Source organism: Anomalospiza imberbis, chromosome 3 (genome assembly GCF_031753505.1).
Source record: "Anomalospiza imberbis isolate Cuckoo-Finch-1a 21T00152 chromosome 3, ASM3175350v1, whole genome shotgun sequence".
Classification (NCBI taxonomy): domain Eukaryota; kingdom Metazoa; phylum Chordata; class Aves; order Passeriformes; family Viduidae; genus Anomalospiza; species Anomalospiza imberbis.
In genome coordinates this window covers 26,772,942-26,797,158 of record NC_089683.1, presented here as the reverse complement: position 1 = coordinate 26,797,158, position 24,217 = coordinate 26,772,942, and the positions used below count along the sequence as shown (strand labels likewise).

At 37.1% G+C, this 24,217-nt stretch overlaps 1 protein-coding gene across 1 annotated transcript in view; it reads left to right on the top strand.

Moving 5' to 3' along the window:
- The window catches only part of EYS (eyes shut homolog), an 809,794-nt gene that overhangs the window by 770,889 nt on the left and 14,688 nt on the right, over nucleotides 1–24,217 (top strand). The window contains exons 46-48 of the mRNA XM_068183727.1: nucleotides 6,107–6,281; nucleotides 12,764–12,936; nucleotides 22,893–23,054. Coding sequence (XP_068039828.1) covers nucleotides 6,107–6,281; nucleotides 12,764–12,936; nucleotides 22,893–23,054 — 510 coding nt within the window. The remainder of the gene's footprint in view (nucleotides 1–6,106; nucleotides 6,282–12,763; nucleotides 12,937–22,892; nucleotides 23,055–24,217) is intronic.

Below are 24,217 nucleotides of genomic sequence, written 5' to 3'. Positions count from 1 at the left end.
AGCATCACTTCAAAAGGACTTCTTTTCTCTGAAGTACCTTAGGTTCTTCTCCCACTGTGACTGGCAGTGCTAGTTTGGGTAATAGCTTTCACACTGAAAACTTCTTTCTGAAAGAAATCTGATTTTTTTTCCTGGTATTATGATCTAGGTCTCAAGACGGGACTCAGCTAATTCCTTTAGCAAATATTTATCAAGCATATAATAATTTTTACCTCAAAAATTATTTTGAAGCTTTATTAATCTGTTTTCAACTCCTACCAGATCAGCAATGAAGCAAACGACTTGTTCATAGTATTTTATTTTTCTTCTTTACTTCCAAAGAAACAATGTTCTTGATATTTGCAAGGTAAAATTTCAATTCATTTTAAGCACTGGAAAACCTTTCAAATTAAAAGAAAACATTTTGCAATAGTAAAACAGAGTTTGAGTTCTCAATTATGAAACTGAGGGTATGTTATGAAATGCAAGCATAGCAATAAATCTCCCTTTCATACACCAAAACACTGCATTTCCATTAAAACCATATAACTGCTTTATTTCCAGCCATTACTTCACTTTTTGTTCTTGCACTGAAATTTCCTCAAATTCAGTTTCATATCATATGGTCAACTTCTCATTCAGCATGCCATATGAATTAACATCTCATCTGTCTCTGTCTTTTCAGGAAGCATGGATTGTGTAGTTATACCTTTCATAGCCTCTTAGCACCTTGCAAATTGGCATATCATAAAACATAATGTCTGTGCAACTATTTTAATAGGGTCAATATCTGTGAAGTACTTCTGGCATTTTTACAGACATGCTAATGTTAGGGGTGACTAACAGGAATCTCTAGTGCTTTACTTTAACCACAAATATTTTGAGTTTTCCAGGTTCTTCATGTTCCAAATGTATTGTAATGACCAAATTTCTACCAATTCAGTATGAATAATTTTTTTAAAACCACGAAGTTCATGTACTGTTAGTTACCATGTTATGGATTACCATGGATTTTTTTTATGCTCGTTAAAAAGAAGCATTACTGCAAAATTTTGGGAAACATGTACCATAAACAGTTTTCTCTTTGTCCCTAGCATTTACAGGATTAAGACTATTATATTTGCTAATTCATTCCATGCTCCTGTTCCCAGCAGCAGCTTGTCTGTTCTCCAGAGCACAGTGACTTTCAAGGAATCTGCACTTTCCTAAGATCAATTTCTTCCAATGTTTTCTTACGTAGTCAGCATCTCATTTGTTCTTCTAGCTCAGAAATCTCCCCAGTTCCAGTTCTCAGGATAAGAAATAAACCTCCATATATTTTTTTCCAGAGTGGGAACTGCATTACCACTAACAGAGAACAAAATTTTGAACTATTTTACTTCAGCCAAACTGCAGCTGTAGGGATCTCACAGAAACTCTGGAAGTGACAGCCAAGATAAATTTATCTAGGACATGGTTGATTAAACCACTCAGACTTTTGGAACTCTGCTCTTGGCTCCTTTTAAAGACATGATTTATTAAAACCATTTTGCTTCTAATACCAGAGTGTACCTCTCCTTTTGTAAGAAATCACTACTGGATGATGAAACACTGAGACCAGCCTTACTGCTGTAGACTAAATGTCCCCAGTGTCAGTGTGCAATAATTTAGGATTTTTACTCTGTACAACTACAGTTTCAGATCATTTCCTCCCTGATCTGCATGCCTTTATCACTTGTTCAAGTAATTTCCATAGAGGAGGAGGAAACTGAACACAAATGTTTACAATAAATTGTCATTTAATAATCAAAGTTGTGGAACTTTTAATTTAGGAAATCAGCACCTAGAGATTCTTTTGAAAGGCTGAAGGATATTTGATGGTACTGTAAGCAATTTGCAAAGTTTCATTCAGTCCCTATGAGAAGCTGAAGAAACTGGTAAAGATAGAGCTCAGATGAAGCAGCCAAGTTCATGTGGACCTTGAGGCTCTTTGCACTTTATCTGAATTTGAGGTTCCTTGGAGTTTTACAGGAGCTTTTTGTAAATAGGATGGCTTACTTAAGTGTTCATCTTCTTTTCATTTCCTATAACAGTGCAATTAAGGGACCTTGAGAGTTTTCTGGGCACACTGCTGATGCTCTAAAAAAGTCAAATGTGAGGTTTAGGCAGCTGAAAGTCTTGTGGCCAAAGAGACTCAGCCTGGTCATTAAAGGACAATCTGAAAAGGGAGCATAAAACCAACTGACTCATATTCAAAGGTCTGCACAACTCAGCACTGTGATTCACCTACACAGAATGAGACAGAATAATTTGAGAAAAGCTGGAAGTTACAGCTGAATTTCCAGCCCTTCCATCTCTGAAAGAGGCAGACAGAAATCTGGTGTGATGGACAAAAGGAGGAGAGTTCTGATGTTTCATGCTCTGTGTTACCACGACTGCAGGATGCAGTCTCTAACCGTTGATCCAATTGATGGAAAGCCAGGGTTTGCATCTAGAAATAAGTGAGGAGCAGAGAAAGAGGAGCAACTGATTGTTCCTGTGGTCCTTTCCTAAGCAGGATGAAGTGTGACTATAGAAGTAATCTGTTGTTTGACAGCAAATACTATTAAAAGGAGGAGTAAATAGGTTAAGGAAACTCTTACCACAAAGCTGAACTGTTGAAGAATCTCTTTCATGCTGAAAGAGCCACCTCTTCACATAAATGATTTTGCAAAGTAAATAAAATTGCAGGTACTGCAGTCACTTTTAAAAATAGAGTAAACCCAGAACACAGTTGAGTTCCAAATAGATACAAATATAGCCTTTCAGACAAAGTTTAAACTCATAATAAGCCAGAATACATTACAAACCTTCCAGGATTAAGTCTACTTATCTTTATGTTCCTGCACCACCGATGTCACAGAAGGAAAGTGAGTTCTGAGCTGACCTTTTGTCAGTGCTGTATGATTCATACAGGCACCTCTGGGTGTTTGGGTCACAGCTCTGAGAAGACCTGAGTAGTCACTGTCAGGGCCATCTCTTAGACCAACACCCCATTACTCAAAAATAACAAAGAAAGACAGGGGAAGAGCAAAGCATTTAAGGATAGGTAGGATTTAAGAAATCAGTAAATTCAGTACTGCATTCAGATACAAAATATTTATTAGTGTATCTATTTCTGTCAGTTCTCTTGCTGCACGTTTATTACATCTTGAAAATGCCTGCTTTGTGTACTTTTTATTCAAATTAGCACCAAGTGCTTACAAGTGGGCATGGGATCCTAGCAAGAAATTTTAGGCAAAATTATTTGTGTGATAAGGATATATCAGAAAAAATAAACAAAAAGTGAAGCTAAGCAGTGAAGTAATATATTTTATGATAATCCCTCAAGTTTACTTAATCCATTTTTAGTGGCTCTTTAGTGGTTTATGAGCTCTGCTTGACTGGGGTGAAAGCTATAAAATAAATTGATGGTAAAAAAGGGCAATAATAGAAAGGTCTAGCTGTGGTATAAGAAGTCACAATTCAAAAGGTTGCAGACAAAAATGTAGTATACCATCTGCGAGTGTACAGTCTTGGTGTCTGATTTCTGTTTATGTGCATGAAACTCTGATGTTCAGAATCATGCCAAGTTTAACTCACAAAGTCGGGAACTTCGAGTTCCTCTTGCAAACTTGGCTGTGTCAGGAAACCTCTCCATTATTCAGAATAGTTGGCAGTCTCTCATTAAAAGGGGCCCAGAACTGGTAAAGCTAGGAAATTCAGGTCAGAAACAAGGCACATTCATCAGCTGATCTCTCTGCAGAAGGTTGTATAGTGCTTGCAACAACAGGCTCAAATTGCTGCTCTGACTCATTAAATGAAAGATTCAGTTGAACTTAGCTGGGCCAAAGCACTCCTGTACCTATTACACACTTTGTTTTCCAGTGCTTAAGAACTGTTCCTAACCTAGATGGTACAGTTAAACTGTGGTTGGTACATTCAAGCTAGTCATCAACACAAAAGCCAGTTTATTTTCCATGATGACCTTCAAGTCCTTGGGGACTCACTGTGCTTTCCATTGTTTACACGGAGCTCTGGGCTGCTTTTTCTTAGCACTCCAGCAAGACCCAGGAGAACAGAACATGCTTTATCTGCTACTGATAAAGAGATGAAACATTAGTTAGGATTTACCAGGCATAAGGTGACCTAAAAAAACAACCCTGTAAAAAGCAAAGAAGCAATAATACAAAGATTGCAAATAATCATCAAACTAGGTTATTTTTAAATTACTTATTAAGTTTCTGAATTAACAGTTATGTGTCAATATAGACAGAGCTACAAAATGTGTGAAATATGGAAATAGCCAAAGAAAGCTACTTTCAATAACATCATGAAACTGGTTAAAATAGTTATCTTGCTTGAAGATATTACTTATATTTTGTTAAAAAAATATGTAACTATAAAAAAATCACATTGTACATTCATTGGGTCTTTCAGATACAAGCCTACTTCTTTTGTGATTTCAGTGAGTCATGCAAAAACTCATGTTAAGTGATGTTTTTAAAATCAGTGTAATGATTTCTTGCAATCTCCATATCATATCCTTTCCCTGCTTCTAATATTAAGCAGAGAGCCTCTGGTATGCACTGCTGAATACCAACTCTTCTTGTGATTTCGGGCACTGTAGGAATTCACTGTGTCTCAGATAAATTTTATAAATCAGGTTTAGAAAGGTCTGAGCATTTTTAGATACATTTATGTACTGGTTTAACCAATGTGGTTTAAAACCTGATTTTAGTTTGAAATTGTATATATATTAATGTGTAGATCTGGATGACATTTCAAAAATATTTAAGGTTACCTTTAAATGTGACTATACATGACTTGGATGATGAGGTATAATTTGAAAGGTCACTTAGGATTTGATCCAAAAAAAATATATTATATGGCACCATCTTCAGTTTTGCAGTATAGAAATAAGCACATGGAGCCATAAACATGATCCAGAAGTACTGGTGACTTCAGCCCGGCCCATAAGGCTGACTATCCCGTGACACCATCAGGAAGGGCAAAGACTCTCCAAAGGGGCAGTCCCTGGAAGGCTCACAGACTAAGCAGGAGCTGCTGGGAAGTAGTAAGTAGGGGACACCTCTACTTCACTCAGAAGCTTTAGCTCCTCCTTTCACTTGGGATACCAATGGATTATGAAATTAAAAAGATCAGAGCATAGATCCAGGCACTGACACTCAATCGTCTTTACAAATAAATTATTACAATATTCCCTGACAAATAATTGGTCTGTGACAATTGTTGTTTTCCTAAACAATTCTTTAATGTGTTCAGGGACTTAGAATAATCTTTGGATCATTTCCCAGTGGTAGTCTGCATGCAGCTGTACTGCTCTGGAAAGTAATAAAATTTGATAATAAAACTGTGACCATGCCAGATCACTTGGCCAGAGGACCAAGTAACAGGCCCAGAAGTGTTTACCTTACTAGTATATGTTAATTTTTAAAACTATTTTCTGAGATTAAGGTCCTGAAGAAGCAGTCTACATCGACCTTAAAATGTCATGTGTGACCTGACCTGTATGTACCAAGGACTGAAGCATTCACTTGAGAAGGAAAGAATTTGAGTCAATACCTGAAGGGGTCCTTTTCAGCCTATGGAAATTCAAGTCCACATTCCTTGCTTGCATTTTATTATTTTATGCTGTCTGGATTATATTATATTTCATATTTAGCAGATTTCTTGCTGTCTATTCTTCTCTTTTCTTCTTGGGTTTTGGGGCTTTGGTTGGTTGGTGGGTTGTTTTTTTTAGTGTTTTATATTTTTTTGGATTTGTGACTGTTTATATCTGATATAGACACATTCCTGTAACAGCATGAGTGTGTAAACACAAAATTGCACCGTCACTGACTTTATATTCTGTCTATTCCTTCAGAAATTATTTCTTTTGTTTTACCCATCATTACATGAAGGACTTCTGATTATCCACTCATTTGTCTGAACAGAAAGTAGCTGGCCTACCTTTATCTCCTGTAGATGGTATGGTTGCCCATTCACTGAAGATATTCTGGAGGAACCAATTCACTGAGGGTTGACACTGTCCTGTTGTTCAGTTTGTTTTGCCTTTTACTATCTGTTTTAAACTTAATTTCTTTCTTTCTTTCTTTCTACTTCTGAGGTTGCATTTTTGATGTTCAAGTTCGCACCAGCCTTGATCAAGGGTTTAAATCACCAGGAACTCCAGAAGGACACCCCAATTCTGGTCGCAGTGTTGGACAATGTAAATATTCTCCATGCAGTTTAATAAAATGCAGAAATGGTGGCAAGTGCATAGAAAGTGGCTCTACTGTTTAGTAAGTATATATAAATATATATATATATATATATATTTATACATGTATATGTTTTTAGACACAGCATAGATTGTCCCTAGACTAATAACTATGGTAATTTATTGTGTTCATAACAGAGGAAGGAAGGAAGGAAGGAAGGAAGGAAGGAAGGAAGGAAGGAAGGAAGGAAGGAAGGAAGGAAGGAAGGAAGGAAGGAAGGAAGGAAGGAAGGAAGGAAGGAAGGAAGGAAGGAAGGAAGGAAGGAAGGAAGGAAGGAAGGAAGGAAGGAAGGAAGGAAGGAAGGAAGGAAGGAAGGAAGGAAGGAAGGAAGGAAGGAAGGAAGGAAGGAAGGAAGGAAGGAAGGAAGGAAGGAAGGAAGGAAGGAAGGAAGGAAGGAAGGAAGGAAGGAAGGAAGGAAGGAAGGAAGGAAGGAAGGAAGGAAGGAAGGAAGGAAGGAAGGAAGGAAGGAAGGAAGGAAGGAAGGAAGGAAGGAAGGAAGGAAGGAAGGAAGGAAGGAAGGAAGGAAGGAAGGAAGGAAGGAAGGAAGGAAGGAAGGAAGGAAGGAAGGAAGGAAGGAAGGAAGGAAGGAAGGAAGGAAGGAAGGAAGGAAGGAAGGAAGGAAGGAAGGATTAGTTAGACAAATACATTAATATTAAAATAACATCAGGACCATTTCTGGAGAATATTTTAAAGAAATTCCATGGGTTGGTTTTGCTCCCCTAAAGTCACTGGCATCCAGATTTACTTGGAAATGCATGGGGAGAATTAGATGTGTGAGCTTTTTTAAAACTAAGTGAACAGCCGGGATAGCAGAGAAAAAGTAAAAAAGAGGAGAGCTTGACTGTGTTAATGTCCAAATGTGACTGATGGGGCAAAAATAGGTGACTTTTGTTTCCTGGGAATTCTTATTTTTCATTTAAAAAACCCTTGTGGAATAAACCACTGACCGTCCAACATTAGAAAGTTCTGAGCCAGTTTAAATCCATAGAAGCTCCAAATATTGTTTGAACATGTCAGTTCATCTGAACTCCAAATATTCCAAACATGTCAGTCCGTCTCTAAGCTGCTCACCTGGCTGATCTATGGGATAAGAGGGGGTAGCCATGAGAGGTTGCCCAAAAGATGAGTCTCTGGTCTTTCATGCCTTGTCTCTCAAAGTAGATGGAGCTGAGTGCCCAGGCTGTATGTACAGAAGGAGGAAACACATTTGCAGTTCTAAATTGCTGTTGAGTGTCAACACTTCCATTGTAATAAATTTTGTTTTCACTTTGTAATGCAGCTGTAAAACCTTTGCTGATGAGCATTTTTATTTTAAAAGTATCTGCCAAGATTAATTATGCTTTCCCTTATGTACCTTCACATGTGTTCATTTATTTCCACATATTTGCATAATCTTTTTAAAAAGAGAAAAGTGCTGATTTAAAACTTGTTACTTGACTGAAGACATTGCAGACAGCAAGACAGATTTGAATGAGAAAAAAGGCTTCGCACTTTGGAGCCTCTTAAAACAACAAAAATTTGCCCTTCTGTGTGCTATGAAGAAAAACATTTGCATATCTGTCAAACTAAAAACAATTTACTAACTCTGTATTGGAGAGAGAATTATATGGTAATTAGTTTTGCTGCCTGTGACACTCTTCATCTATAAGAAAATTGGTACGAAAAACCTGCTCCTAAAGCTAGTAAACTGTACTGATATTTGGAAGATTGACCCCAAGATTAGCACACAGATTGTTCCCCATTCCCTTTATGAGTATATTTATTTTCTCCTAAATACAGTAATGAAGGAAACACTTTAAAAAACATAATTTGGAATTGTTTTCTGGTTGTTGTACTGCTGCATGTCACAACTGTTGAACTTTACAGGATCCTCCCAGAGCTGTTTAACCCTTGACATTTGATCTTTCTGAAGAACAAGAAAGGATAATGGTTTTCTTATGCCCTTATCAGCATATTAGAGGCAATACAAAACCAAAATTGCAAGACAAAAAGGGCATAAATGTGGGCTGAAATGTTCCACTCCCATCCACCCACCTAAAGCCTTGCTTCAGCAATTTACTCAACTGTGCTAAGTCACCTTCATGTCTATAAGGTGAACCACCACTACAGGTGGAAGGCTAGAATGGCAGCTGGTGACAGGAAAACATAGGCAAAATTCTTTTTCATCATTACAGTTTATATTCCAGATTAGTTTAGGGATTATTCTAAAATTTCTGGGGCATTGGGGAAAGGGGGTGGGGGCGAAGGGGGTAAGGTGTGGAGGGGGAAGGAGGGTGTAATTTGTTTTTTCTGCAGTTTGTTTGTTTGTCTGTCTGTTTGCATTTAATTTATAGTGACCTACTACTGAATTCTATTCCTGTCTCCCTATTTCAGGACAGCTAGGTCTTCACACACCAGGTATATGTGCATGCACGTACCAGTAATGGTCACCTTTTCCTCTCACAGAAAAAGTGAAGCATTGCCAAAGAGGCATGGATGTAGCTTACATATAATTTCTGTCAAAGTGGAGTAGCTGTCAATATTGTCTCAATATATTTTCTCAGAGGGAACTTCTATTTTCAAATCATCTGTGTTCCTTTGAAGAGCAGAGTCCTTGAGGGAACTGGATTTGTGTTCAAATATTTTCTCTGCTGAAATGAGATCTCTCCAGAGGTTTTGGTTGCTGTTTTGAGCTATTTTTATGTCTTGTTTTCACCACCCTGCCAGAAAGTGTGCAGTGCTGTTAAGCTGTAGATTCAGTTGCTATAGGGATAATGCTTTGATTTAAATAGAAAAAGAAATATGCAGCATTAATCTTTACATTCTGGCCAGCAACAGAGCACAACTGCTGTGTTTTAACAAAACAAAGGGGAAGTACTTGAATAATAAAGTGCAGAATATAATTTTCAAGGGACAATAATATCCCCTGTTATTTTATTTATGATGCAAAATCATAGAAAATAGAAAATTACCTATAACAAGATTGTCTGCTAGGTATTATGGCTACTTCTTGTGGGTGAAGTAAGAAAAAAAGTGTATCTTGTGTACTGTTTGAACAGAACATCAGACAAAATGGAGAGGATTCAGTCTGCTAAATGTGAGCATGTAGTGTCACTTTAGACACCCTATGGTAGACATTTGGCCATCAGCTGCTGCTTCAGAAGAGTTTGGGACTTGAATAGGTTTTCTGTCATATCTCCAAGCCTCATGTGGATTTCTCAGTACTCTAAGCTTTCAAAGAGCAACAACCCCTCAGGGTTCAGAAATTAAATCATACCCCACATGTGTGGGGTGGCCCATAAAAGGAGCCTCTGTAGCCTCATTATTAGGCCAGATTCAATTAAAATAAATTTGCAGTGCAAGGACAGAATCAATATGGAGCATAAGGACATAACCTTCATACTCTGTAAGGGAAAAGACTGCTAATCATCTTGGTTTAAAACAACACAAGTTTCTGTTTTGGAGGGTGAATTTGCTATGTAAAATTTTTCATCCAATTTGCCTTATTTAATAGGACACTTTTGCAGCATTCTATGATTGTCTTTGTTTAAATACAGCTGATTCTCTTCCTATCTTGTTTTCTTCAGGCTCCATCCTTACCTTATAGCCTGAAGATAGACTAGTTTTTGTTAATGCTCTGGTTTTGCACTATGTGAATTTGAAACCACTCTTATTCAGAAATTTCCTTCCTTGTTCAGCATCTTTCTACTACCCAACAAATCCAAGAATTGCATCCAGAAATCTCCAGTGGATTGGGCAGGCTGATGGGGCTAATACATGCCAATATGGATTTGAGATGTCCTGCACTATCTGAGATACTTATATGATGTTGAGAAATGTTTCAATTCCTCCTGGAGGAGTGTTTGGAGGTCAGACAAGGTACCCTAGGGAGTTTCAGATGTCACTAAACATCTGCCTAATCGCAGTTGGTCTAACTAATTTGATAAATTAATTAAGCTTCAGATCTCCATTGAGTATATGCCCATCTTTGATATAGAATCCTAAATTCAAGTGTCAGAATGTGCAGATCTGAACAGCTCCTTTTCTGCTATAAGATTATTTGTTTGATTTGACACCACATTTGCATAGCAATGGGAAATTCCATATTTGTGTTAGCATTGAGAATGACATTTTAAATTACATATTTTCTATATTTAATTAAAGAATGTTTTTTGCTTAATTTTGGATCTAAGTAACCTTTCCAATTCTACACAAATCCTTTAGGATCTTTAGTTATTTCACTATAAAGTTCAAAAATGTTTGATCAGGATTTTGTGTAGTAATACACAGACACACTTCTTACATATTTTATGTGTAAGATTTCTTTTCATTACTTTTTTTATTGTTTCCAGAATTTTGATAAAAAATTTTTGGGTTTGGTTTCTGCTTGATCACCACTGATTGATTAGTAGATGAGCTCAGGCAGTTACTCGAGGATCCCATTCCCTGAACTTGAACATTCTGTCAGATCTCTGTCAGAAACTTGTCTCCCTGGCCAACAGCTGCCTCTTTCATATACTTCTAGGGCAACTGGGCACTTGATGTAACGTAAAATTAACTGTCTTGATCTCAGAATGAATCTCACTCTTATGCTTAAAGAAATACCAGAAGCATCTGGATGATGCTCTTAGTCATACAATTTACTTTTAGGTAGTTCTGCAAGGAGCAGGGAGTTGGACTCAAAGATCCCCATACGTCCCTTCCAAATTGAGGTATTTTATGATTCTAAATGGGTCTTTAAATCCCTGAGAGTCAAGTCACTAGTGCAAGCTATTGAGCTCTCCTGGTCTGGAAAAACAAGCAACCAAAATCACGAACACATAGAGAAAACTAGATCAGCATGGCAGGCCACATGATGGAAAATATTTAAAACACTTCCTCTTCCTTAATTCCTGTAAAGATTAGGAAATTTTGGATCTAACTTCTCAAAGCAGTCCAACTTGCTTAGGTGTGTTAAATAGGCTTCATTTGTTGATAGATCATTGCTACTGTAGGCCAGCAAAGAGGTTCAGCTCTGTGCAAATAATTTTAAATTAATTTAAAAGCCTGACTTCTGTTAGGTCATAAGAGATATGAATGAAAAGAAATTTAAACAGGCATATGCAGAAGCCTCATGTGCAATGCCCAAGAGCAGCAGCATCAGCTCCAGCAGCCTCCCTCATGGCACAAGGAAGGGGCACCGCTGTTTGCACTCAGGGAGTTAAATCACTTCCCCTTCTCAGTAGCTTTCATGCATCAAAGCATAACATTTGTAGCTGAGACAGAAAGCATTCTGACGCTGACTTTGATGAATTGAGGTGCTTTTGCTTTTGCAAGGTCCTGTCCTCTTTTTCCCCTTCATTCCAAATGTCTGTTTATCACTCTGAAGGGTTTGTTTGCTGTGCTTTGTTTATATGTTGTCTGATCTGAAGGTTTGGTGAAACAGCAGTTTCACAAGCTCCTCATTAAGTTTTATGCAGAAACAATGGGCTGATTAATGGAGGATGTGCAACTCAGTCAGTGCAAAGAAAAATTCAAGAGTTTGCACAAAACAAAAAACCACACAAAATTGAACCAATCAAAACCAAATGAAAATATGAGTTTTCATTCTTAGCCTTGAGGAAAAAACTTCCAGTGAAAAAATCCATAACTGTTTTTATTCAGGGGAATAATGTTTTAATCACAAAGTGATACAAAATGCTAGAATAAAAATAGGTATAATACATGTAATTTTAACTCTTTAGTAAGGAGAGAATTTTAAATTTCAATGCCAAGTGTATTCTGTATTTAATAATTTCTATAGAATTCATACTAATTTTAAATGTATAGGTTAGTGTGACTTTTTTGGGTTTGTTCCCCAGCCTGGATGAAAGAAAGGCATAAAGTGTAGCAGACAATAACAAGTTCAATGATTCAGTCTGTTTAGAATATTTACTTTTGGTATAGATTTACAATCATAGATATATGACACCCACGTTGGCACCTCTTTCGTGGCCATATCCATTATCCTCTTTTCCGTCAACAAACACTTGACATGCCAGTTATTAGAATTTGAAAATTACCAATGACTAAGTGAAAGGAAGTTGCTGACAGACTTAAATTTTAGTAGCTAAAATTTGTAAATGTTAACAATTCTCTTATGCTGGTTTTATTTTAATGACTGTTTTTTGCTGCTTACCCTTCCCTTTTAATGCCAGCTTTAACTCCTCCTAGTTTATGAAGCCAGGGCCTTTGGAATTATTTATAGAGCAAAACAAACATATGAAAGCTACAAGCCTTTTTTTTTTTTTTATGAGATGCTAATATTGTAATGTTAATATTCAAAAAAAATTTCCTATTATGCACATTTTTCTTTTATAATAAAATTAACATACCAAATAGTTAAATGAGGAACTTGGTTACTACCCTTTTCTTGATAACCATTTTAGATCAGGTTACTGAATTTAGGTATCCAAACTTGAAAATCTCTTGATTAGATTGCTACTGACATGTTGATTTCTTTTGATGATACTGTTGCATTCTTTCCCTTCACTTACCCTCCGAAGCTGTGACTGCCTCACTGGATGGAAAGGCGCATTTTGCACAGAAACTGTGTCAGTGTGTGAACCTGAGCATGATCCTCCACATCTGTGTCAGCAAGGCAGTACCTGTGTGCCATTGCCTAGCGGCTACACATGTCACTGTCCTCTTGGAACAACTGGTACCTACTGTGAACAAGGTATGTCAAATGCACAGTACATTGTACACACAGTTATGTGATGTAAAACCACAGCAGTATATCAATTAAATGTGACATAGAGACACAAAGGACAAAATAGATTTAAGAAAGCGATGCTCCTTTCTGTTGGAAAAAGTAACTTAAAGCAATTAATTATTAGATATTGTTTCCTTACTTTGCTTATTTTTAATGCCATTTTTTCCTTCAATTTTTTCAAATCAATCAACCAAATTCACAAGCATGATTTGTCAGACACCAAACAGGAAGCATTACAGAGCAATGTTATACTGCTTAGTTCAATTCCCAAGCTCATTGTAATGAAGTATGATTGGAAATACACTTGAGATCACAGTAGTGGTACAAAAGAGGGAAGCACCTGGGACCTTAACCAATTTCTACTGATCATAATGGAGAGGTTCCTGTTGACTTCACAGCCTGTTGGGTAGGGATGCACTGATAACGATGACAAGAGATGCAAACATCACTGTAAAAATCCAGAAGTGATTATTCTCCCTGGCTTTCTTTCAACAGGTCACCCTCAAAATATGTCCTTAATTTGCAGGTTTTGCATTTCTTACCCTCATGTAAAGGAATCCTTTATCTGTTTTCTTCTCTGAGAGATTGTGCAAATGAATATTCAACAGGGCAGATACACAGGTGCTACAAGCTCAGGAACTTTTCCTGAAAGTACCCGAAGTGCCTCTGTGTGTAAGGAGGTACAGTCCACGCTCTCTATTCCACAGCCTTTAGATTCATGTTAATTTTGTTTTCCTGTTGAGAAGCTTTCTGTAAAACTTTTGGAGAACTCCAGTTACTGTTAAATAGCTGCCTTTCCAAACTGCCTGTCAAGGTCCAGCTCTCTTGTTGTGTCAGTTTGAAGCACAAAACTGACAGGCTGAACTGCATTTGACCTGATTTGCAGTCCTCCTCACCCTATAGATGGATAGCTCTTAAATCCCATTACACGTGGAATTGGTAGGCTCAAATGAAAAAGAATATAGCTTCTGGAAAGTTATTGTTGAATACCTTATTCCATGTAAGAATGTGCTTGCTTTATTACCTCTGCTGCAACAGCTGTTCAAGGCTCTTTATATGAACTTTTCAATTTTGAATTTGCATTGTAAGTGAGGTTTTCAAAAGTTATGCCATCTGGATTCAGGATACTGATCATCAAGATATGTGTTATACACAAAGCAGGTAATTAATCAGGTAAACACTCCTGTGTTCTGGTTCCAGAATACATTTGGGTCTCCTTATGATGGCCACATTATCAGTACAAAACTTATATTGGAGCAAGAGAAATTTGTATTTCTTACAGATTGTCTTTCTTGTAGTAATTCTTCACCTGATAAACACATTAGAGGGTTCCTCTCTGTTTTATTTAAAAGCTTTCCTTTTATGAATAGGTACTGTGGATCCTGACCAAACTCTGTGCCCTGTATTTCACCTTACTCTGTGGCAGAATAATGAATTATCATGAGATTTTTCAAAGAGCAATTTGCACTTTTAGTAGATGGCAAATTGCTAAAAAACAGCTGCTTATCAAGATTGAATATCTGATCTCCAGATTAATGGTGGTTATTGGAGCCAAAAGAAAAAGAGACAGAGAGCAATGAACAGCCGAAGGGACTGGGAGAAACAAAGGGTAATTAAAGGATGAAGACTAATGAATGTACCAGAAGGAAGGAAAAAAGTGTGAGAAGAAGACAGAAGAGATTTATGAGGCAAAAAAAAGTGTTGAGTAGAATAACAAAGGGTAAGAACAAACAGGGGTTTACCAGCAGCTGGTAAAGACAGTACAACAGTATGGATTGCACAGGAACAGGCCAGGTGAAGCAAGAAAATGGGGCAATAGGGGTAGAACCACAATAATAAAAAAGAGCACTCTGAACACAGCTATTAAGGGTACTCAGGCATAAATCATCAATTACCAAGCATTAACTTGTTTGGCAAACACTAAAAATATTTGAAGTTCTTTATGTACATGAGAGAGGAGAGATGAAAGCATATGAGCAGATGAGGATGATGCTGTTCTTCACTGTGATGGTCCTGCTTAGAGCATCAACTCAAGCCACCAAGGATGCAATGACTGTCAGCAGAGAGATAGGGTACATTATGGTTAAGCTTTAAATGTCAGAGCTCCACTAGCAAGTGTTCAGTGGTTGGAAAACTAAGTTAGAACAAGACTAAGCACAGGGAGAGAAAAATCAGTTAAAGAACACAGTTTTCATGGCACTTATGGCCCAAGATTCACAGGACTTACTTGAATATCTCACAGTGACCATTGACAATATGTAAATTGAGCACTACTCTCAGGAGGTTGCAGAAAGATGTGTATTATTTCATGTGTATCAGAGGAAACAGAAGAAATGAACCCACTTGACAAAGAGAGGGTAGCATTTTCAATTACTCTGCATTTCCTATTGTGAACAACCAATTAATATTCAGGAAGTAGTGCAGTGATATTTTATAGTCTGAAATGCTGAGAGCAAATATTTCACTGTATATTTCAACCTGACAAAGCAAGTAGGACTTGCTTTTCTCAGAGAAAGATCGAGAGGTCAGTCAGCACCCTGGTGACTGACAAATAGGAAGATGCCTGTGAAATTTGAGACCAGTTTTGGGAAGGCAAGCATCCATAATGAGCACTAGGAAAGAAGGACAGGGTTGTAAATTAGATCAGAATGGACCCAAGAAATAAAGCCTTGTCATGCAAGGCAGAGTAATACATTTGTTCAAGAACTTAAAACTCCACTTCTTGGGTGCACTGTGGTGTCCAAACCCGTTAAGACTCATAAAACAAGAGTGTTAGATTTAGAAAGGTAACATTGATGTAAACAAACAAAAATGTTATTAATTTATACTTCCAGAAACAAAGTGATTCTAATGAAATGGAAAGGAAATGGAAGATTTATGGAGGAGTCTATTTTACTTGGTATTAACATTGCCATTTGGACTCAAACCACTTCCAAGACTGTTTGTGACACATGAAGCAGAAAATCATGTTGTTCCACTGGTTTGGAAAGGTCACAGCTGTGACAGCAACACAGCAAAGCCAGCCCAGCTCCTGAGGTGCATAAATGGCAACCAAACATTGCCATGATCTGGCCCAGCATTAATTCTTAATTAGCACTCCCATAACCACAAGGACTGGGAATATGGGGAAGTAGTTTATCTATTTTTTTTTTTTTAAGTAGTTATGTTTTCCATTACACCAAAACATGATGTTAATAAAATCTTTGGGTCATTTGACTTAAAGTTTGCAACTGAGGCACCAGACAATTCTAAATTTTCTTCTGATTAAGAAGGGAAGATTCTGCCCACAGCAGCATAATAATTTAGTTATTTCAAAACACATAATATTCAAAACTAACACGAGTTTCCAGCAATTTGTCTGGGGAGAGTCCTGCATGGCTTTGCATGCCAAGTTCCAGCTTATTTCATTTGTGCCAATGAATACCTTTGTAATTAGATCTCTCAAAGGGCTTCTGAAGAGGGAGAAGTCTCTACGGACCTGTTTTTTTCAATTCCCCTGCAAGTATATAGTAGACCAGTTTGTTTCACTGTGATTATTACTGTGAGAAACAGTGGCCAAGATCAAATGTCAAGGATGATTATTCCTGAGAAAGAAGAAACAGTGTAAAACCCTTTTACAGCAGGCAGTTTGATTATACAGCACATTGTTACATATGTGAATACAATATCTTTTTCACAAATAGTAATTATTAAGATATGTGAACATTAAAATTACAGACATTATCCATAATTACAGTCTGCATTTATATTCTAATCTCTACTAAATTCTATTTTAGCAGCTTATTCCTCTCATAAGAACTGTGTGCCTGTGTGAGGCCGGTAATCCTCTCTCCAGCAGTGGCCAACAATGGAGATTTAGAGAAAAAATTTACACAGCAACTATATAAAATATCTCCCTGGAGCATTCTTTTAGCATCTAAACATTTACTGCTCACCTTTTTTTTTTTTTTTTTTTTCTTGCCATTTATCTTTATGGATTACATCAAGTCTTTAATCTTGACATAAGCACCATCACCAAAGGCTAAGAAAAACTTGAGCAAAAATAAATTTTAAATCAATAAAGTTTCTCTAACATTCCATTACACATTGAGGTACATTTACACATGAGATAGAGTTTCTATAGGTACTGAGTATATTTATTTCCCAGATAATTTTGTAGAGGAGTGAAGAAGACTTACAATTTCAGATTAGTTAATTGTGAGATAACAGAGACTGATAATGTTCTTATTTAAGGGGACAGCAATGTAATATTTAGAAGATTCTATAGATGGCACTATTGGAGAACACTTGCCAGTGGTGAAAATAAGCAAGGTTTTCATCACAATATTTCTATGAATTTTAAATTATTCAGCAGTTTTCTTTAGCAGGAATAGCTTGTGCCACATACATTCATAAAATATATTATGATAATTTTTCTTGACTTCAAGGCATGATAACAGAATGTTACTGCCTTTTTCACAAAGAAACAAGTTAATAAATAGACTTCTTCAACTGTATATTAGTCTCTGAATTCCATAGCTACTAATATTGTCTGTCAATGTACAATTGTTGAAGAACTGAAAGAAAATGTAAAGAGTTTTCATTGTTCCATCCTTGGTTTAATGAGATACTTGTCAAGCAATAAAGCCATTTCCTTGATGAACAAAGGGCGAGCAACTTCCTTGGGCCTTGTTTATTCAGCTCAAGTCAATTTCCTAAATATTATTTTGATGTCAAATTCCATTATTCTGATATAAAAGTACAGCACATTTTTGAAAATACCTGATAAACTGACAGAAAAAAAACCCTTTACTTTTGAAATAATTTTTACTATAAGTAATTTTTACTTTCTACACAGTATAGAATGTTACTTGACATATTTTGACTACTATTGTAAAAGAAATTAATTCACAGTAAGATTTAGCTCAACTGGTACATGACAAGACACCTTATATACACAGTCGTGTATATAAGTCACGTTGGGTTTACCTGACAATGCAGTTAGACTGGAACAGTCTGTTTCATAGTTATCATTTGGACACTTTTATTTCTGTGTTTAACCACAAGGACAATTTGTTATTGAGTCACAGTGACTATTGTCACTATTGTCTTTTAGTCATTTAAGCAATACCAATCCCATCAAGCTTTGCTTCCAGTGACATTTTTTGAAAACTTCTGGCAACATGAGAAAATGTTTAAGGAGTAGCCACAGCATTTATGTCGCATAAGGATAAAATGTGTTGTCTACATTTTACCTGAAAAGCAATGTAAGCTTTCAGGTTTATCATTAACAGTCAAGTAAACCTAATACTCATGGCAGGCACGAGGGAACATGCATTTGTAATATGTATCTGTATAATTTAAAATGCCAAGTAGAATAAAATTAGTTACCTACTCAAATACATCATATATAAACCCAAGTGGAAGTCATGTATGATAAAATGAAGGAGATGATAATGCCCCCCACACCAAGTCAGCCATGTCATCATGGGATGTGATGTCCCAATAAAAATTCAATCATCTACTTACCATTCCCTCCAGTCACCCAACAGAGTAGGAACAAGATCCAGCCAGCTAACTAGCACTTAGCAGGATGACTCTGAAATTATTTAGACTCCCTCTATGAGCATGAATAATATGCTAGAAATGTGCTTGCCGCCTTACTTTGTGAAGGTGTTCAGAGTTAGGTAGGTAGGTAGTTAATGGTGGGAACTGGTTTTAAAGCAAAGCACCTAGATTTAAGTGTCTAAATGTGAGTTCAATATATAAGTTCCTATTATGAGTTTAAAGCTTTGAGAGTGTTTCTCATCCCATAGGGATGGGACTGGTGTCAGGTCTCAAAGACAGCTTTGCTAAGGAGCCCCAGCAGGAGTTTCCTCCCGCATTGCTTCAGAAGCAGCTTTAAATAGCCCATGATCCTGTGCTGAATTACACTGTAGCAGCAACAAGATCCACTTCATCTGGACCCTGACTCACAGACAGATTGGAAGGCTGGACCTTTACACCTGCCTCATCACTATGGAACTGATGTTTCATTTGCCCTAACTCAGCTATCAGGCGTGGGGAGGCTTGATCAGGCTTTACCAAGTGAAAAATTAAGTCAGACATGGCTTTTTCTATGTCTTTTGTTATTAGGTCCTCACTCATTTGAGCAGTGACTCACATTTCCTTTCCCCTTCTTGATGGAAGCTGGAACAGATTGCCCAGAGAGGCTGCAGGGTCCCTGTCACTGGAGATATTCAATCCTGGACACAATCCTGGGCCATGATCTCTGGGATGACCCTACTTGAGCAGGGAGGTTGGACCAGGTGACCCACTGTGGTCCCTTCCAGCCATTCTGTGATTCTGTGTAGCATCATCAGACAGTAGTATTCAGCTTAGAAAACAGAGCCATTAATCAGATACAGAAGTATTTGTGTAAATGCCTGTGGTAGTTACAATGCATTCCACAGTGTTAAGCGTTCTAGTGAGTAATGCAGTAGTTACACAGCAAAGTCCCTACCAATTTAGCTTATAGGATCAGCAAAGGCATCCATTAACCTCATTTGTTTTAGCAAAGAGTTTCTCAGGAGTAAGCATATGTAACACAGATGTTGTCTTGTGCAAGTTTAGTTGAATTTCTTATTTTCTTGTCTTAGGTGAAAAACAAAGTTTGCTGCCAAGAAAACAGCATTAGAATACCTCAGCCTCTAATGTGTTAGTTTTGTATATGCCTGCCATAAAAGAAAATTGAAAAGCTTAAATCATCATATTTTTCACCTTAAAAGTTTGTCTGTCTATAGAAGCAATTTTGCAAAAATAAAATTTCATACTGCTCACCTCTGTGCACTGAGGTAGAGTGAATTCATTCGGTTTTGGGATAAGGGTGCACGTATGGGTTCCACTCACCTGTCAAACCAGATTTTTTCCATGCATATAATCAGTACTTGCAGGATGTACAGGCCACTCACAAGAAAATTATAAGTCATTCTAGTACTTCCTACAGTTACTCCTGCTGCATTGTGGCAAAATATGTTACTTTCTGACACTTGTAAAATATATTTATTGGGAATAAGCATACTTTTTAAAGATAATGAAAATAAAATATTTGCATCTTAGAAGTTCTGGAATGAAGTATATTAAATAAAGTATTGTCTTTGATATCCATAAATCAGGATAATGCCTCCTTAGTAAAGAATTCTGACATCTGTTGCTGAAGCTGTGGGTCTTATTTTTTAATACTCTATCTGAAATATGAAACTATAAACTTAATTCTTTCTCTGAGTGATACTATAAAATCACCTTTTATCCTTGTTCTTTCTCTGCTTCAAGGCTTTTTATCATAGCAATCTTCCTTTCATATCCCTCCCAATGACAAGCAATGTAGCATTTCAATCCTGCTGATTTTGCTCTCACACTAGTCATTGTCCATGCTTCCTCCATAAGCAGCAAAGAATTAACTACATTGATAAAGTGAAACTGAATCTGCCATAGAGACCTTCAGATACCTCATTATACACTTTGCCAAAGGTGACCTTTTAAGCAGCAGCACATTTTCATGTAAAATTGACCACTGTGGCACAGTTCCTCCACATGTAAGTCTCACTATACAAAAATCTCCTAAAAGGAGACTGACTTACAAATGATGCATGAAGAAAAAATGTCCATGTACAAAATGAGTTACTATTACTGATTTTTTTTAAATATGAAAACATCAGTATAGGGATTTTAACTACTAATGGAGAGCCCTGTCTTACCTACTGAAAAAAAAATCCATATGGAATAATAAGTATTACTCTGTCTTTTGTACCTGACAATGTTTATAATTTTTAGTGATGTATAGTACAGCACCAAATCTGTTTAGGAAGCTTTATTACTATTTATCATCCAGGGTAATTGTTATTCTAAATACTTCTATTTCTGTGAACTCTTAAGTATAGATGCCAGGAACTTCATGCTTTAGACATTATGTAATATATTACTACAGACACTGCCTAGCCTTGATAGCATGCATAACAGCTATTGTGATACTTAGGATGGGAATGATTTGAAAATATATACATAGATTGAACAACAGCCCATCAAAAGCCTGATTCTGATCATTCAAGCATTTAATAAATCTGTTATAATTGATAGTCCAGTGATTAAAACTTACTTTTAAACTTACTGAGATTTTGTGCCATCAAATCCATGTACTTTCCTCAGAAATATCTGTAATCTCTCAGGGAGAATTAATAAAAAGGTCAGCTGTGCAGTTACTGTCCATTCAAGAGGTATCCTCAGGTCAAGTTATGCTGATAACAGGTGAGAGATCTGGATCCTCTCTAGTCATGCACCTGCCTGCTGGACACTGTCCACCAGGGACACCTTTAACCCTATTCTGAGGGAGGTGATGTGACAAATAGACAAATCACACGAGCTTGCAGCATGCTGGCTGTATTCCAGTCTGATATCTGAGGCCCATCTGTGATAAGGCAGTGCAAGGTGCAGCTGGGTGGTGAGTGGGTTCACCAGCAGATGCTCTGCAGAAAACTTGAGTGTGAAAAGGTAGCAAAAGATATCTCAGAATGCACTTCAAGGACATCCTGAAAGTATATTTGACTGAGAGCAAGTTAATATAAAGCAATGAAATTGGGAGGACCAAAATGAGGAAAGATGTTGGTCTCTTAAAAGGGAAACAGCACAGCTTCAGCTGGGAAACACAGAAGTGAGAAGGGAACACTTACAACTCAGGCATTTAATACTGCTGTTTAACTAAATAGTAAAAACGGTTTATCACGCACAGCTTTAAATACACCCTGCACATCTATGTAGCTTGATTTATTCCAGCAAATCCACAAATACAGTAAACTAACAACTACATGATCATGAATTAGCTAATAACTAACATGATTACAGAGATTATTTACAAGAGCATGTAGTTACAGGACAAGGGGGAATGGCTTCAAGCTGAGAGCAGGTTGAAATTAGATATCAGGAAAAAAAAATCTTTGAGACTGGTGAGGCACAGGAACAGGCTGCCCTGAGGAGTTGTGGATGCCCCATCCCTGAAAATGCCCAAGACCATGTTGGATGGAGCCCTGAGCAAGCTGAGTCAGTGGAAGATGTCCCTGGCCATAACAGGGGAGTTGGACCTAGATGATCTTTAAGGTCCCTTCCAAGCCAACCCATTCTGTGATTCTTTGATTCTATGACAATTATATCTCAAATATGCAATGTTGTTACAGTGGGAAAAACTTGAAATTGTTTCAAGTCACATAAACATTATAGAAAAGTATAATAATTTATCAGTTGGCTGAAGGCTGTTGAACCAGCCTGATTTTGTAGTGCTATATGAACAATCAGTAGTGAGGGAAGAAGTAAGACAGAATGAGTAAGTTGTGTATAGCTCAAAAGTGTACATGTATCCTAACTGTAATTGTGTGAGTGTTCTCTTTCACTATAAGATAGGGCAATTTGAAATATCAAACATCTCAGTATGATGATCCTAAAAACAAATTTCAGCAACAATTAATGAACACTTCCCACTTAAAAGGTACATTCTTATGACACACAAAGCAGCTCATTACAAATCCTCCACTAGATTTTCATCAGTAGGGTGAGAAAATAAATGTTTATTTTGACTCCTGCAACAGTGTTTTGCATTTCAATTTTTAAATAATGTGAAATTTACACTTACACTTATTTGAAAATGAATGCTAACAAGATCACATTTATTTTGCATTAGAACTGCAGCCTTGATTGTTGAGGAAAATAAGGCACCCAGAAGACAATGGCATTGATTTGCTATTATCTAAGTTGTATTTTGTATCTAGGTTATTTTAATTCTGTGAAAAGGGAAGAATGAGAAGTATTATGTACAGCATTTAAGTACTATACAAAATAACTGGTTCGATAATAATGCAGTATTAAAATATCTCCCAAAGCATCTTTCAGACAACATTTCCTCTTCTGTTTTTCAGATATTTCCATTAGTGATGCATCCTTCAGAAATAATGAATCATCATGGATGTCATTTGCACCCTTTTATATCCGGCATAAGACCCATATTAAACTGCAGTTCCAGCCTCTCTCTCCAGATGGTATCCTGTTCTACACTGCACAGCATTTGGGTACTCAGTCAGGTAAGGGGATTCCAGCTTGCTGCTATCATACAGCCAGGTACTTTTGTGAAAAAGAAAGGGCGTACATTGGGGTGATTCAGGCATTCAGTCTCTGTAACTCCATGCCCATGGTGGCTGGATTTTATCACAGAATCAAAGAATGTTAGGGGATTGGAAGGGACCCTAAACATCATCTAGTCCCAAGTCCCCTGCCATGGGCAAGGACGCTTTCCACTAGACCAGGTTGCTCAAGACCTTGTCCAACCTGGCCTTGAACCCTGCCAGGCATAGGGCATTCACAAGTCCCCTGAGCAACTGTTCCAGCGTCTAACCACCCTCACAGTAAAATATGTCTTCCTAATACCTAACCAAAATTTCCTCTTTTTCAAATTTTCATTACTCATTGTGCTGTAGTTCCTGACAAAGTCCCCCTCTGGCTTCCTTGATTCCCTCCAGATATGGGAATGTTGCTGTGAAGTCCCCACAAAGCCTTCTCTTCTCCAGGCTGAACAGTCCCAACTTTCTCAGCCTGTCTTTATAGAGGAGTTTCTCCAGTCCTCTTATCAATATTATGGATTTCCTCTGGACTAGCTCAAGTAATTCCATGTCCTTCTTATGCTGGGGACACCAGAACTGTACTGTACAGTTGATTTGAACTGTGAATAATCAAGTTCAAAAGAAAAATAATCTGCAAAACCAAAGTTTTGGATAGTGAAAAAGCCAGCAAGTACTTAATGAACTTATTTAATGGTTCAGGAAAACACTTTCCCCTCAAAGTGACCACAGCCAGCTTTTTAGAAGCTACACTACAATTCTCACTTTGGGGAGCTGGCCCAGTGTTTTAAATTACCAAAACCAAAGCCATATAAAAACTGATCAAACAAGTAAAGTGAAAGTGAACAGAGTGAAATGAATGAGGCTTCTCAGAAGTGTAGCTTTTTATTAAATAATGTTGAAAAGTGATCTGGTGCAGCATGTAAAACATGCAAGTTCTGCATCTCCCAGATATGCAGAGTGACAAATAAATCTAAATAAAATATTTATAGAAGTATTTTAAATTTTAGTAAGTTAACATTCCTAAAACTTCATGTCAAGAAAACATACTTTGATAGTGTAAGTACATTCTAAAATTTAGTCTTTGTGTACATTTTAGTAATTACTTTATTAACATAATTGCATTTAAA